Source organism: Balaenoptera borealis (genome assembly GCF_965194805.1).
Source record: "Balaenoptera borealis genome assembly, chromosome: 12".
Taxonomy (NCBI): Eukaryota; Metazoa; Chordata; class Mammalia; order Artiodactyla; family Balaenopteridae; genus Balaenoptera; species Balaenoptera borealis.
The window spans coordinates 97,584,363-97,601,496 of NC_138869.1; the positions used below are offsets into that span (position 1 = coordinate 97,584,363).

General features: G+C 50.1%; 1 protein-coding gene across 10 annotated transcripts in view; it reads right to left on the reverse strand.

Moving 5' to 3' along the window:
- Positions 1-17,134, reverse strand: part of JARID2 (jumonji and AT-rich interaction domain containing 2) — a 243,013-nt gene that overhangs the window by 23,825 nt on the left and 202,054 nt on the right. For all 10 annotated transcript variants that reach the window (XR_014232297.1, XR_014232298.1, XM_082345419.1 and 7 more), the window contains one exon: positions 6,858-7,090. Coding sequence is in view for 8 of the 10 variants with exons in the window: in XM_082345419.1 (XP_082201545.1) it covers positions 6,858-7,090 (233 nt within the window). In the remaining 2 variants the exon portion in view is untranslated. The remainder of the gene's footprint in view (positions 1-6,857; positions 7,091-17,134) is intronic.

Genomic DNA, 17,134 nt, shown 5'->3' on the forward strand with positions numbered 1-17,134 from the left:
CTGGGAGGTGGCAGGAGGAGCAGAGGGGGAGAGGCGGAGTTAGCACCTGTCAGCGGGGACCACCCCACGCCCAAACTCAGCAGCCGGCGCCCACTTTTGAGAGGCGGCGGCACGGGAGTCCCGGCCAAGGCAGGCAAAACACACAGCCCCGAAGCCAGCTCTGAGATACTCGGTTTCAGGATCTCCGCAGGACTCGGGGCCCATCCTTCCGCGCAAAAACACGCAGCCGACCTGGGTGCTGCCCAGGGGGTCTCCTGGGTGTGCTGTAACATTCACGTTTGTCGTTTGAAACTAGATGTTTCCCAGTGAGGACCCTCAACGTGCCTGCCAATCACCTGCCACAAGTTAATAACAATAACACCCGACAGCAAGGTCTTGCAGATAAGGGGGCAGACACACAGACACACACACCTGTGCCAAGAAAAGACATGGCTGCAATTTCTTCTGTGCTCCCTACAGCAGCATGATCTGCCCACAGAATTTTAAAATACATGCTAAATAAGTAAAAAACAAAACAAAAATGCTATGGAAAGAAAGGAATAAGAGCACTCATGTGGCTCAGACGCCGGTCACGTGCCACGCCCAGGGGTGCAGCTGTCAGCTGTGGGCGTCTGCCAGTCAGTCACCTGTGAGACGGGCCCCAGGGCACCTCACTGGGTGCACCTCACCTCTCTGATGCAGCAAAACAGGCCCGACCCCTTCTGCACAGACGGCTCCCACTTCCCGCCCCTAAAGCGTCCGCATTAGATCCTACGGGAATTTGGTAAACGATCAGCCTCTCTTCACAGCCATCTTACAGCTTGGACACCACAATAATTTTGTGACACACAGAAGTCACCCTCATTTATAAAAAGAAGTCAGAGTGTGACAAGGGTGGACACCAGAAAAGCATTAATTTCCAAAGGATGATGACGGGCCCAGAGCAGGAGCTGATGCTGGGCTGGTTTGGTGTGGACACCATGTCACAGCTCTGCCTCTCAGTGGCCTCTGACATGTCATTTACCATCTTGGGCATCGATTTCTCACCTGCAACCAGGGATGCCAGGGTTACCTGAGCAACACCACCTCCCCAAAAGGCAGACTGAACATTACACATGCTCACTGGGAAACAGAGCAGAAACAGCAGCTGTCTTTTCTCACCAATGAGCCCAGAGAAGAAGGTGACCAGGAGGAGGACCTGGGCTCCCGAGTTGGGGAAGCCATCTGGCACCTAAAGCAGTTCACTCCTCTCCTGTCCACACCCGATGCACCCACGGGCTGTGCAGCTGCCCCGCCCCGAGGACCAGCTTCTGGAGGGCAGGGCCTGAGTCTCAGCGACCTCTTCGCTGGGCCCCATCCCCAGAGTCTCCCAGCCAGTAGGTCTGGGATGGAGCCCGAGAATCTGCATTTCTAATGAGGTTCTGGTGATGCTGAGCCTCATCCAAGGACCTACTCTGGGAACCATGGCAGCAGACTATCAACAGAAGGTCCTGAACACAGAAAAAGGAAGGAAGCCCCCAGACCTGTATTTCTTCATTCGCCAATTATACGCGGTCCCATCAAAGCCATGAATTCTTGGTGTGAGACTGTGTTCCACGAGCCAAGCCCGGGGCGCTTGGTGACCCGGTTTCTGGGGAGCCAGCCTTGACTTCTGGGCTCGGTGAGGTCCCAGACCCCACTGGGGAGGGAGAGGCCGAAGAGAAGGCCCAGGCACTACAGCCTGGATGCCCACTGCCGGCCACCGAGAACGAAGCAGGACTGACAGGGCAGGTGGCCTAGAATACGTAACAGGAAATTTAAAAACAAAACCAGAACGAAACTAGCAGCCTGGCAACAATAAATTAAAAACAAATTTATAAAACCGGGGGCGGGGGCAAAGACAACATTTCCATGATAAGTACCACTAATTTGAAATAGGATGTGTGGTGAGGAATGCAAACACCTCAAATTTTTAACTGTTCTTTCAAATGCTTCCATTGACTAAAACCAAAACAGACCGTTTAGAAAAACTAAAGGAAACAGTAAAACCCTGCTGAGGCTCACAGAAAGTTTTCCATCGGCGAGATGCTCAGGGATCTGCATCTTCAGAGAAGACACCCCTCGAAGCCCTCAATCTGTGGTTAGCCTGCTCCGACTCTCACCCAACTTACACATAAGCAGACGCACGGCACCGCTTATCTCTTCTTGAAGATGAGGATCCGCCAGCAGCAACGGCAGCCACCGCGCAGTGGACACCACCAACCGCTCCTGCCAGCAGAGCCCACCGCCAGCCGTCATGTCTTGCCGAGGTTTAGGTTCAGTGCCTCCCAAACCCGGGAGCCCTGTGAACCCCTGGGGAGCTTGGAAATAATGCTGATTCCAGTCTAAAGCCCTCCCCATCCAGATTCTGACCTAACCGGTGAGGATGGAGAAAGGGGCTCAGTGTGTCCAAGTCCCAGACAGCTCTGCGCTCCCCCGACACAGCTGTGCACCTGCAGGAGGCCAGGAAGCCAGGCTTCCACTCTCCCAGACTCTACCTGGAGGAACATCGCAGGTCCCCGGGTCAAACCAGTCCGGCTTCTCGGGGCCACCTGACCTCCTGGCTCACTGTCGTACAGGAAATTCCAAATTTTCACATGGTGGAATTCCGCATTAACTATTTCACCATCTTCAGTGGCAAAAAGATCGCCTTCTCGTTTACCTATTTCTATAAACACAGACGCCTAGACACTGGGCTGTGCTTGTCTCCGGGGTCCAATGAGTAATTGGTACCAAAGGAGACAAAGCTATGGAGGGAGGCACTGTCTCACCTTCACACTGAGCGTCTCCCCAGCCACCGCTCTATTCCACCATGGAACAGAGGCCAACGCTCAGTTTCACCTCAACACACGCCCAGGTCACTTGGCCAGCCCACCACACGGGCCTGCTCTCAACCCTACATATCTGGAGGAAGTGCTGACACGGGGAGAGGGGTCACTGTAATTCACTGGAGAATCAACACTCGGGAGGCGGGAGGCCCGAGGCAGAGCCCTCCAGGGGGCAATAAAAGCCCTTCAGCTGAATAACTTAACATCTCTTCAAGGTGCTCCTTCTCAGCTCAGGTGTGGGCTTCTGACGCTGCACCCCACAGCTGTCACCCAGCTCTGCAGGAAGTGGGGTGTCTCGGCCCACCACCGCCCACCCGGCACCTGTAGCTCAGGTTACCCCTGTCGCACAGACATGAAGCGGTCCTCTGTTCAACCAGAAAGTCAACTACCAAACTCCCATTTCCCACTAGAGGGAGCCATTGAGTCGAGTGGCTCTGCCCGTCCTCTCAGAGCAGCAGCAAAGGAGCCCAAGAGAAACACTATTGGTTGGGGACAGTGCATTTGGGCTTTAAAATTCAAATTAAATAGCAAAAGAGCCTAAATGAACAGAATCCACTGGACAGGCGGCGAGTTGTGGACAGGGAAGGCAGGCCTGCTGGTGTGGCGGGAGCCGGGAAGGTAGTGAGCAGGGGGGCGAGGCGGACGCAGCCCTGCTCTCCAGAAGGAGCGCCTGGTCCTGGCCGGAGCCCCTAACCTTCCCGAAGCACCTGCCGCCTCCCCTCTGCAGGCCACCTGGTCACAAACACCACGCGACAAAGGCGCAATTTAAACTCCCCGCGTGGCCTGATGACGAGCACAGTCAGACCTTAAACATTCTTCTAGCTAAGTTGTCTCTCTCACATCTCTGTGAATGTTCGTTTTTCATTTTCCAGAACGTTGAAGAATCCTCCTCATTCTTCAGTCTGAACAGCTCAACCTCCTCTCTCCATCCTACTAGGCCAAGGCGTTCTGCAGCTGCCGAACATCTGACTGTGAAAACCTCTCCTCAAAGGTACCACAGCCCGGCAGACGCTCCGCCGGGCGTGTCTGCCCTGCCACGCAAGCTGGTGGTTTTCTTCCTCTTGTTATGGCTCGGCCTCAGCGCAACGGATGAGAACCGGGAGGTGAGCCGGCGGGGGGCAGCCTCACCGTCCACGTCTTCCACCTCCTGGCTTACCAGCCACACACAGCTGTCTGCCAAAACCTCCACGCGACACGCTTGGAAAGCATCTCCACGCCCTCTCTAGGTGTCAGAAAGGTTGCTTCTCCACCCTCAATTTGTTACTGTCTTTTACTGCACATTAACGCGACACCTACCACACATCCAATTCATCACCCAGGGCAGTTCCAGGGCTGCTACCCATGTGTGGGTGTCACCCGGCACACCTGGAGCCTTTGGGAGAAGAAAAGCTGGAGGATTGGGGAGGCCCCTCACACTGAATTCTCGTGCTCTGAGTCTCAAAGGCCGGGGACCGGGGCTTTTATGAAGGTGAGCACTCCACCCAGCCCCGTGAGAGGCAATGTCCTAGTAAGAAGAGCGAGCTCTCGGTGCATTGGGGCCAGCGGGGCATGGTCACTTCTCAGCAGCACCCCTACACAGGGCCTCCCTCCACCCTGCCAGCTGGGCTTCGTACAATCACTGATCTTTTCTTTCAGGCCGACAGAAAAAAATTAATCCTATCTGAAATTACGGATCCGAGTATTCTCTGGGCCTCCCGACGAAAGGTCAGATTCTAATCACTTGCATCAGGCCATTACAAAGGAATCTACAATGGGCTTCTATTGACCTTTTTGCTTAGAGTACTTAACTAATGGGATTTGATGGTGTCAAAATTATCCTTTCATTTCTCACAATGTCCCTGGGAGAAGAGTTGACATCATTGGCTCCAAATGAACAATAAGGCTCAGGAAGGTTAACTATTACAGCTTAAGTCTCAGTGAAGGTCGTGGTCAGAGCCCAGCTAGACCTGGGAGTCCTGGGTCATCCCCCCCGGGTGGATTAGACAGGGGAGGGAGGGCAGGCAGGCGGGGGTGGGACGGGGACGGTTACACCCCACCTGCAAGACCTGAACCCAGAAAGCCGGCCAGGCTCCTACAGTCACTCAGATGACAGTCTGCCCTGCTACCCAGGTCTCTCCTCCATCTCCACGCTGCGTGTAAAAGGGGTCGCGTGAGCCTGCTGTGGACCAAGGGGATGGGGCCATCCCAGGGAAGGGGTACCTTCTACTCCCCTCAACTCTCACCTCCAACTGCGAGAACTCCTCTTGTTCAGTTACAAAGGGAAATCCTGAACTGAGGGGCAAGCGCTGGGGGTTGAGGATGAGCTTGGACCAACTGAGATGGGGGTTTACTCAATCCAGCCTCACGTGAAAAAGTAAGAGAGAGAGAGAAAGAGAGAGAGAGAGTGATTATGGTTCTATGTGAATAAAGTCACACATTCATTCCTCACTGCGATTCCTGCTCCGCAGATGGATCCCTTCCCTCTCTAGACCCCTTCCGAGTTGTTGTCTTCCATAAGCAAAGATCTGGAGGAAAGCTCTGCACAAGGGCCTGTCCGGCCAACAGCTTTGGAAATGGAGTGGGGACTCAAGACACCAAAGGGATGGTGCGTCCCATACTTTATGTCCTGAAAATCGGGCACCCACCTCGGGGGTGGCCAATTCCACAATCACGCTCAGGTGTTCTCGTGAGGAAAACGTGAGGTGTGTGTTTGAGGAACAGTGGGCAACGTTTAAAAAATGCAAAAACCACCTGTTTAATCTCAAGATAACACTTCAGAGGCACTAAGTGGCAATCTGAGGGCCGTGGAAACATTAAACACGAGGACTCTTGCCTCGTCCACTCCAGCTGGAGAGCTGAGTGATATCTGAAAACTAAAGGTTGAGACTAATACTACGTGTGTACACACACCATCCTATGTATGTGCATGCACACAGTTACATCTTCAGAGACGATGGTCCCCAACATCATCAAGAATGAGAAGGACCCTGGGGACAGAGCAATTCAACAGGAGGAGCTCCCTCCTTCACACCACAAGGACCATCTATTAGTCTCTCCACAACAGCGCCCGTCAGGGAATATCCAGGCCACCCGCGCCTCGCCCAGAATCAATCAATCTTTCCAGATTAGAGTCCTCAGTCTATTCTAAGGCAAGTTTTAACTGTCTGTGACAAAATGCCCGGTGTGGAGAGCTCGTCTCTCATCCCCACGGCTCACTGACTCTCAGATGCGGTGAGAATGGGAGCAGAGGGTCTAACGAAATGCCACTGGGCCCGGGGGGGCCTCACCGAGCTCCACCCCCGCCTCATCCCCAGTGCCCCCCTCCCAGGTGCTGAGAACTCTGTCCAAGCGCAGGGAGAGGTGCCCACAAAGGATCTGCGTTCTGGATGTGACCCCGAAGTCGGGGCATTGGCGGGGGGGCGGGGGGGAGCAGAGCACGTGCAGCCTCCGCTAACCCTAAGGGCGCAGGATGGAGCGAGTGTCCCCCGCGGCTGCACCCGTCTCATCACCGCCTGCAGGCCTATCAGAAGTCCTGCCATGAGCCACCAACATGTCCGTGAAGAAGAACAGGGAACACTCCAGGCCGTGTGCAGTCCTGTTCCAAGGTCACCTGTGGCTCCCGGCCTAACCTGAGGACTCCTCGCCCTCACCCGGTGCCCCGGCGCTGGGGCGGGGGCGGGGTAGCGAAGGAGCGTTCCCTCCCCACCCTTCTCGGGCATCCCAGCAAGCGAGGCTCCACTGCCGCTGGCACCGGGTGCTGGCAGCATCCTCCAGGGAGGGATGCAAACCCACCAGCGGCCCCGCCTGAGCCACCTTCACGGGAGGAGAGGCGTGTGCACTGGCACCTCTGCGCCCAGGTCATGTTTCTCTCACCCCCTCTCACCTCTGAGCGTCCTTTCCTGCCTTCTGAGCTCTGGAAAGATGGATCTCTTGAGGCTACTACTCACATTTCCCCTTCAGTTAACTTGATGAAACGCGGCGCTGGCATCTGGCAGGAAGGCCGGCACCCTCCGGGCCAGACCCTGGTCCCCCGGCGGCAGGGCTGGGCTTTACCTGTTTCCGTAAGTCCTGAGCCGACCGATGCAGAGGGGGGTGGTGGTGAGCGGGGAGCCCCCTGGCAGAGGAGCCCGCGGAGGGGGCCGCTGGGGGGTGGCTCGCGGAAGCCTGCTCCCTCCGGCCGTCGGCCCGGGGATCACTGTGCTTCTCCTTCGCCGGAGTGGCCTCTTTGCTTTTGTGTTTCTGAACAGGTTCCTTCTCCCGTGATGACCTGCTGGAACCATTGAAAACTGGAAAGTAAGGAGAGAGGAAGAACAAAGTCACTACAGAGGATGCTGCCTGCTGCCAGGTACCCTAAATCCCCCAAAGACAAAAGGAGAAAGAAAAGGAGAACATTCTGGACGAACATCACATCTCACATGCTCTCAAGACCCAAACTGAAGTCAAAACAACCACCACAAAGGACAGGAATAATCCTAAACACAGAGAGACCAAAAAAAAAAAAGTTATAAACACATCCTAGGAATTATCTGCTTTGGTTGAAACCATTGAAAAATCCATTTAAAAAAATCCCTACAGGGACTTCCCTGGTGGTGCAGTGGTTAAGAATCCAATGCAGGGGACACGGGTTCCAGCCCTGGTCCGGGAAGATCCCACATGCCGCAGAGCAACTAAGCCCGTGTGCCACAACTACTGAGCCCGTGCACAGCAACTACTGAGCCCACGCGCCACAACTACTGAAGCCCGCGCACCTAGAGCCCATGGTCCGCAACAAGAGAAGGCACAACAATGAGAAGCCCACGCACCACAACAAAGAGTAGCCCCCGCTCACTGCAACTAGAGTAAGCCCGCGCGCAGCAACGAAGACACAACGCAGCCACAAATAAAAAAATAAATAAATAAAATAAATTTTAAAAAAAATCCCTACAAAACAAAAAAATAAACACACATACACAAAATACACAGCAGCCCTCAGAATATCAACATCACACCTTAAACAAAAAGAGAAGAATTAAAATGAAAAAACCAACACAGGGGCTTCCCTGGTGGTGCAGTGGTTGAGAGTCTGCCTGCCAATGCAGGGGACACGGGTTCGAGCCCTGGTCTGGGAAGATCCCACATGCCGCGGAGCAACTAAGCCCGTGCACCACAACTACTGAGCCTGCGCGTCTGGAGCCTGTGTTCCGCAACAAGAGAAGCCACCGCAACGAGAAGCCTGTGCACCAAAACGAAGAGTAGCCCCCACTCACCGCAACTAGAAAAAGCCTGCGCACAGCAAGAAAGACCCAATGCAGCCAAAAATAAATTAATTAATTAATAGAAAAAAAAAGAAACCAACACAGTCTCATTCCACGAACAGGACCACCTCATGTATAAAGATACAGGGGATCTGAAAAGAGAATGTTCTTCAGTTTAAAGTAACGCATTTAAGGCTGCAGATCTGCTGACGGATATGGGTGAGGACACAGCTGCTTCACCTGACCCCTCAGTGACCAGAGAAGAGGGACAGAGAGGCACAGGCGCTCTGAGCCGGACCCGTTTCTATCCCAGGAGTCACAACACACCCACAAGTATTAAGTGTTTGCCGACAGCCCAGGGGCCATGGTCAGGCGGGGAAGTCACTCACCCTCTGCATCCAAAGGGACTGGACCTTACCCTCACGCCCATTTTACGGAGGACGCCAACGGAAGGCGAGCGCCGAGCCCAGGCCCACCCTCCTGATCCCCAGGTGGTGCTCGGTGCTGGTCCCCCGTGTGCCTGCTGCACACCCCCGAACCCGCTTCCGGGAGCTGAGCAGAGAACAGCGATGCTCAGGGTCCTTACGGGAAACTTCATCTCGCTGCCGCCCTGAGGTTTCTCCTCTGTTCACAGCCGGGACTCGCGCTCCAGGAAAGACCTGGCGGGCCCCGCACTCCTCCACGGCATCCACAAGCCCTTCACATCTGCTCCTCCGGTTCCCGCAGGTCCCCCCCCACCATCTCAACCCCCCCGGGCAGGTGGCCTATCTCTCCAGGGAAGGAGGAAGGACGCCCCATGCTTGGCTGCCCGGCCCCACGAGCCCCAGGCGGAACAGCCAGGGAAGCCAGTGAGCCCGTTCAGTTGTCAGTTTAAAAAGGCTCCTGGAGCATTTGCTGACAGAAGGAGCCTTGAAAGGTCACTGTGTCCACCCGCCCACTGGGTACCTCCACTCCAAGGCTACCCACCCCGCAACCAGGCCTTGCAGAATTCCAGGCAGAAGTCAGCACAGGACCAGGCAGCTGTAAAGAAAAACTTCCTCCTCCTTTGAGTTGAAACCTCTTCCTGAAGCTTAAAGACACAGAAGTCAAACCTCCTCTCCCACTGGTCCATAAGACAATAACGTATGTCTTCCAAGGATGCCCTCCCCAGTGCCTTCAGTGCTTTCTTGGTCACCCCCATTTGTCTAAGTGTCCTTTAAATTACATTTATGCCTTGTAGATTGCAAATATTTTCCTCTTTTTTGCTTTTCCATCTGTTATGTTGCTAAATCTGCTAACCCACTTTTTAAGTTTCTTAGCTTAGAAAGTTCTCCCATGAAGCTGGTCAGAGGTGGGGACTTTCTAACATGCAGCCAGCAGCACCCCGCAAGAAGAAGAAGAAGAAGAAGAAGAAGAAAAAAAATCCTAACGTATTTTCAGATGGTATGATATTCCTCTAAGTTTCCCCCTAATTGTTTCTGATTCGAGCGCTTAGATTTGCTTCTTTAGTGCACTTGTTATTACACTGTATATGGTGTAACACAGAGATTTACGTTTTCCATATCTGGATTGGATGTGAACCCTGATCTCTGAAGGTGCTCCCAGCCCCAGTGATTACACACTCTAAATAGATTTTCAATACAGACGTAAAGACCATGCCACAGCAAAATACGGTATATGATCCTGTGTTGTGCAAGGCTCTGCTGGTGACTTTGTTAGAGAAAAACGGAGCGCTGAATGGTCGGCATTTAATCTAAGTGTAAGTAACTACACGTTGTCAGAATCCATCCATCATACCCAAGCTGGCAATATCTGCACTTGCTTTCCAGACAAATTAGAAGCAACGTCCATAAGAAGTCACACTTCAATGTGATTAAAAATCAAGCCAAGGAACATGAATCTAGGCAATTCTTGACCATTCACCAATTTTCTAAGGCAGTGAACATAGCTCCTTTATTGAAACAAAGCACAGGAAGTTTCCTCTTTTTTTCTTAATCTTTAACACTCCATACTTTCCTGAGCTCTGTTACTGCCACCAAGATGAGCAGTGTTCTAATTCCAGAATTACTGACTTCTCTGTTTGGTTACAAAAAAAATTTATTCTGGGGGTTGGTCCCCTTTCACAAGATTGTACGAGCGGTTCAATTCCCAGCCCTACTGTCTGCACCTGGGCAAGCTGTGTAAATCCTCAGTTTTCTCGCCAAGGCTGGGGACCACACACCCCTACGTGGAGAGTGTGCAGCGCCCTGTCTGGGTTCAGCCGGCGCTCGGCACTGGGGAGAACTTACTGCTGCTGCCTCTTTAAAAGGACCGTCTCAGGTTACCACACGCAGATTGTGGCAAGAGCTCTTCTGGCCTCCCGTCCTCCCCGCAGATGCAGTAGAAGAATGGGCTTCAGTACAGCCCAAGGACAGGCCTAAGCAGACTCACCACAACCTCCTACTCGACCCCGGCTGCCTACCAATATCCACTTCATGGGAAAACACAGGCGGTGCCACGTCCGGGCCAGGCCAGGAGAAATAGGATGCCGAAACCACAGCCCTCGTTGTTCTACCGGTTTAACGAGCGACCCGACCCATGGGGGACCCACAGACCCTTTCAGGGGATCCCCTAGGTCAAAAGTACTTTCTTAATTATCCTGAGAGTATTTACCTTTTTTACTGCGTTGACTTTTCAGTGATGGTAATGGCTAACGGTAGATCAGCCATCAGGGAAATGCAAACCAACATGACGACGAAATACCACTTCACATCCCCTAGGACGGCTATGTTCACAAAGATGGATAAAGGCAAGTGTGGGTGAGAATGCAGAGTGGAACCTTCAAACACTGCAGGCGGGAATGTAAAATGGTGCAGCCACTCTAGAAAACCATCTGGAAGTTCCTCAAAATGTGAAACAGAGTCACCATATGACCCAGCAACTCCACTCCCAGGTATGAGCACAAAAGAAATGAAAAATATGTCCACATAAAAACATGTAGACAAATGTTCAGAGCAGAAATATTAACATTAGTTCATAACTGGGGAAAAATTCCAAAGGTTCATCCACTGGCATTTAGCTAAACAAAATGGGGTGTTATCTATCCATAAAAAGGAATCAGGAGCAGATACGTGCCCCAGCATGGATGAATCCTGCAGACATTATGGGATGTGAAAGAAGCTAAGGACAAACGTCACCTGTTATAGAAGTCCATTCCTATGAAATGACCAGACCAATACATAAGAGACAGAAAGTATGTTAGTGGTTGCCAGGGGCTGGGGAGGGTTCAGGAAAATGGGAATGACTCCTAATGGGTACAGATTTTTCAGGGTGAAGGCGATGAAGATGTTCTAAAGTTGACTGTGATGATCATTACACAACTCTGTGAATATACTAAAAACTACTAAATTGTACACTGTGGGTAAATTTTATGATATGTGAATTACATCTCCATAAAACTAAAAACAAAACAAAACAAAAAGAAAAGAAAACAGCAACAGGTAGTAAAATTCAACACAAATCAATGCAGTGGCACCAAACTAAATGAACAAATATTGGTATTCTTCATTACCAGTTACTAGCAGTTACAAAAAAAAAAAGACAGTTTCACTTTGGAAAGTGATAAAGCAATAGAAATTGTTAACAGTATTAAATCTCAACCCTGGAATACACATACTTTGTGTAACAAAAATGGAACCACAGGACTTCCCTGGCGGTGCAGTGGTTAAGAATCTGCCTGCCGATGCAGGGGACACGGGTTCGAGCCCTGGTCTGGGAAGATCCCACATGCCGCGGAGCACCTAAGCCCGTGTGCCACAACTACTGAGCCCACGCGCCACAGCAAGAGAAGCCACCGCAATGAGAAACCCGCGCAACGCAACTAAGAGCAGCCCCCTCTCCCCGCAACTAGAGAAAGCCTGTGTGCAGCAACAAAGACCCAATGCAGCCAAAAAAATAAATAAATAAAATAAATAAATTTATTAAAAAAAAAAAAAAAGGAACCACACATAAGGCATTTCTCCTGAATACGAGTATGACGACTATTCCTAGGGAAAAGCACTTGTGAGATTAAGTTGTAAGCTAGCTGCTTTTTCACGGAATGCTATTTTTATTTGAAAGGACAACCGATGTAGTTATTTGTCAGCCATTTTCTCAAAAATGAACAAAGTGAGCCTGTCAAGGAAAAAGCAACTAACAGTGTTTGCTGCCAATGATAGAATTCACGATTTCAGGCAAAAATTACAATTCTGGAAAACCTGTATCTGCCACCATGAGTCTGACGGCCTCTCAACACTTAAAGACCTTCCCGAAGAGCTCAGTGCAGAGAGAAGATTCTTTGATACAACGTAATGGAAGGTGCCGATGACTGGTAGGGGTGGATAACCCACTGAACCATTATTTTCAAATGATCAATACAAGACATTACAAAATTGTGTGTGGGTCAGAGAGCCATTCAAGGGAGAAGGCAAACCAATGGATGTTAACGTAACAGAGCACGAGAAGTTCACCGATATGGGTTCAGAGGACGGTAACAACTGACCTTGAAGAAACTACCACTGGTTGCGTCTGGGTGTGAAATCAAAGAATAAAATCTTCACAAAGGCTCGTCCCTCTTCCAACCACCTCTTTGCCTGAGACTGATTTTCTTCGTACATGACTGAATGCAGAAGCAGACCTAAGAATCTAGCCATCATCTCCTAAGCCAGACATCAAGGACATCTGCAAAAATGGAAAACCAAGCAACTCTCCTCACCTGTAACCTTTGGGGCTTGGAATATTGTCCCTTTACATGACAATGTTCTTTGTGTTAACATGTAATGGCGTTTGTGTTATTTTTAAATGAGTAAATATTTCTAAATTACCTCAGTTTTTAATTTTAATATGGTAAATATCAATAAATACAATCCACAAAATAAAGCCTCCTGGGGTCCCTCAATATTTTTTTAAGAGCAGAAACGGGTCTTGAGACCAACAAGCCTGAAACCAGTGGGCTGGATCATCTTTTCCATGGTTATTAGCTACACTATGGTTTCTAGAGGGTTTGAGGGACCCTGTACTTATGTCTACACCTACAAACCCCCCAAAAAGCTCAGGCTCTAAAATGCAGCTACTTAAATTTGAATCCAGATAAATCATTTGCTAACTATCTGAGCTTGGACTGGTTTCCTGTCCAAGCCTTAGTTTCCCAATTAACTATTTATCTCATAGGGTCGCTTGGAGGATTCAGTGAGAAAATATTAGTCTAGAAAGGACCTTTGCGGCAGCAGTGGGCAAGTGTTAGCTTGTAAGGATCACCACACCACGACGGGGTCAATGCCAGATGGGCATCAGGGCACCAGTGCTCACGGTTTGTCACTCTTTCTTTTCCAGGTGAACCATGGGGGCAAGGCCAGTTGCTAGAAAGAGACTTCAAGGAACTTAGTTAAAAGCTGGCATTGTGGTTAGCCGGCAACATCTTTCTGAGATCCGGGGGCGGGAGGACAGAGCCTTCACTGTCATTATCTGTACCTGAAACAGAATGCACACCTCTGCTTCTGTTCTAATGCCCTGTAGGAGCTCTGACACCACCAGCACCAAAAATGACTCCCCAGGAAAACACCGTGGGGAAAGGAGACCCTGATCACAGGCGAGGAAAAGAGGGAGGCACGCGCCCTTAACGCAATAAACCAAAGCGGCTGCTCTGTGACCTGCAACACAAGTGTCTATGAAAGACTATTTTGATCAGATGATCGGGAAAGGGGAAGGTTTTCAAAAATACAAAAATTAAAAATTGAATAAAATTAACTTTGATTTGCAAACGAAGGGAGAGTTTTCAAAGGAATCCCCTTTCTGTAACCATCTTGCTGTTTTACAGCAGCCGTCCACCCAAATGGCAAACACAGCCAAAAAAGTCAACTCACGTGTTACTGGGAGGTGGATGGGGGCGGTTGTTGGGTGAGGATGATGGTGCCTGAGACGAGTTATTTTTTGTCCTCAACAGCTCATTAACTTTAAGTGTCGTGGGAACCTGCAGTTTTGCTCCTCCAAGTAATTATCTTTTGTCTTAATTTGTAAGATTCTCCAGAAGAGGAGAGAAGGGGAAAGGAAAAAATATTCACTCTCACAGGAAAAGCCTAAACCCTGTGAACATAAGAGACAGAAAGTTCGAGGTGTACAGAGGACACACACACACTGTCTCCAATTAAAAGAAATAATTGGACTCATTTCTTTAAGGAGAGGAAAAAAGCATTTATCACGGTGAACCATATTAGGAAATTGTATTGTACTCAGATACAAACAGCTCTGCATTCATGAACAGAGACAAATATATTGACTTGTATACACATACTCTGAAAGTTAAATGGTCTGCAGACGAGGGTTTCCACACCACGGCGAGCAAAACCTTTAAATCCAAAGGCTGGTATTCTGACTTAGGGTCACGTCAGAAGGTAAGGTTTGCTCCCAGAAAGGGATGAAAAGTAAATGGGCAAGAAGGCACTTTAGAAACATCTTCACCAGCAATCCCGCGATCACTTGTAAGGTGGAAAGCGATGCTTTCCAAGGAGGAAATCACGTCTACAGCTCCAGAGAGTCTGTACTAAACGACGTTCCCCATCTGACTCTGTCCACACGGATCCCGATGAGACTCCTGGGGGTTCCACACGGCCGTCGATAAAACGCTGATCATAATAAGGTTTTATAAAACCCTCACTCCATACACAACCTCTTGGAGGGACAGGGATAGTTTGGTTGCGGTTTCTAGCCACCAGATCCAAACACATCTGCGCCTCAATTCCCGCAACTACAAAACAAACCAGCTGGCTGCCCTTATCTGCCCTCCAGGAATCGCTAAAGTATTCAAAGTAATAAAAACGCTATCCGTTCTTGAGAGAAAGGAGTTGTACAAATATAAGAAAGCTGATCCTCTTAAAAGCGCCTGCTATAACAGCAAAGACCCACATCTGAAAAGTCATTCCCTTTAAACAGAGCGCACAGGCCAGCAGAGGCACTTCTGCCTGCCCCCTTCCCCTGCCAGAGCCAGGCGCCCCAATCTTGCTAATTATTTGTGCTCCCAAAGGCACCTCATCTGAACGACAGCAAGTTTTTTATTAGGTGAGTAGGAAAGAGGACTCCTTGCTTGGCATCTGGCAAAAGTCCTATGATATCCTGAGATGACCCAGCACATCTAACCTTCACCTTGAGGGAGAAATACAAGAGCCATTACCGAAAGCTGGGCCGGAAGGTCTGCCAGCAGACACACGATGCACAGGAGGAAAGAAGGAGCAGGAAGCTGAACACGGGATTAACCCCCAAATTACGTAAAATAAGACCTGCTCCCGGTCCCACCCCCAAAACAAATCGAAGGGACAAAAAAAGAATCGCTGTAAATAGAGAAGACTGTGCTACAGAAAGGAAAAGAGAAGCACGGCAAGTTTCTGATCTGGAGCCAGATATTTAAATGTGAGCTTCGTGTCATTACAAGGCGTCCTGACTCGGGGAAGACAGACACCATCGATCGGCTGGCACTGAATCCTTGTTACTGTACAAAAGCCCCACTTGCTTCCTGGAGCCAGTTCAACTTCGAGTCACTATTGTCTGAAAACAATGGAATGTGTCTGCCAACCTGTGCCAACAGTTCAAAAGGATTTTAATGCCGCCTGTGTGAGTGCTGTAACCCGGTTTGCCCTGGGTAAAAACGGCCCCACTGACTTAGCTACAGCAGTCACGTGTCAAGGTAGAGAAAGCCAGGACCTGTAGGTCAGCATAAGCCCCATGAGGATCTCGCTCACGCTGGGAGCCCACAGCAAGGGCTGAACTTACAGAGGCCTCCAAGCACCCTCATCCAGTATCACAAGCAAGTTCTACTGGTTTACGTGGAATTTGCGAAAGCCCTCTGGAATCGCCACTCAGTGAAATCTTATCACTTCGGTTACGTGCATAACAGGAAACAAATCTCTTGAAAAGAATCTTTAAAGCAAATTGGATTTTCTTCTCTTTTTAAGAACCTGAATCTGTAAGTCACAGAATGTTTTTCCTATCAAAACTTGGTTATTGGGCTTCCCTGGTGGCGCAGTGGTTGAGAATCTGCCTGCCAATGCAGGGGACACGGGTTCGAGCCCTGGTCTGGGAAGATCCCACATGCCGCGGAGCAACTGGGCCCGTGAGCCACAATTGCTGAGCCTGCGCGTCTGGAGCCTGTGCTCCGCCACAAGAAAGGCCGCGATAATGAGAGGCCCGCGCACCGCGATGAAGAGTGGCCCCCGCTCGCCGCAACTAGAGAAAGCCCTCACACAGAAACGAAGACCCAACACAGCCATAAGTAAATAAATTTAAAAAAAACAACAACAACCAAAATTAATTTTAAAAAAAAACCAAAAACTTGGTTATTACCAGGGTTCCAAGATCTAGAAATGTGAATACATTATGGGTACTGATGTCACGTACCTGACAGAGTTACATAGATTTGCCAATTAAACACGTTTCTTACATAGGATCCTAATAACTGCAGATACCAAAGTTTGAAAATGGCACATGACCTTTATGAGAATATAAAGGTCAGGGCATCAGAAAGACCATCAATCCGAATGAATGGCTTCTGTCATTGAAAAATGGTTTCTTGGCCCCCTTGGCCCCCAAAGGAGCCGAGGAAAGGACAAGACGGATGGCCAGATGGTGACTGACCCCCTGCCTGTCCCCGCATCAGGTGGCTCCGTGGCTCTTGCATTCTCCAACGTGCCATGGCAGGGCCAGAGGACTGCCCGGGCTGAGGGCCTGTTGGGAGGGTGGGCAGTGGTCCAAGAGGAATCTCATACTTTCTCACCCTCCAGAAATAAGACAGAGCACAGAACTATGGGTTATACTCAGAGGGGGACAAGTGTCAACTCTGGAAGAGCAAATGAATGAACTGTTTTCGTAGCTCAGGGTTTCATAAAGCCCTGCATTCAAGGATGTGAATTCTAAAAGGCCAACCGCTTCTGAAGTGAATGGCAAGACTCTAAGCCCACCTTTGGATCTGAACAAGGACGCTCTAACTATTCACAACAAACTGGGGGAGAGAGACACCTTGAAAGTGTGCACAAGAGTTAAACTGGAAGGCACTCCATGTACACAGTCACTCTACAAGTTATAGAAGAATTGGTAATTTGCAGAATAAAAATA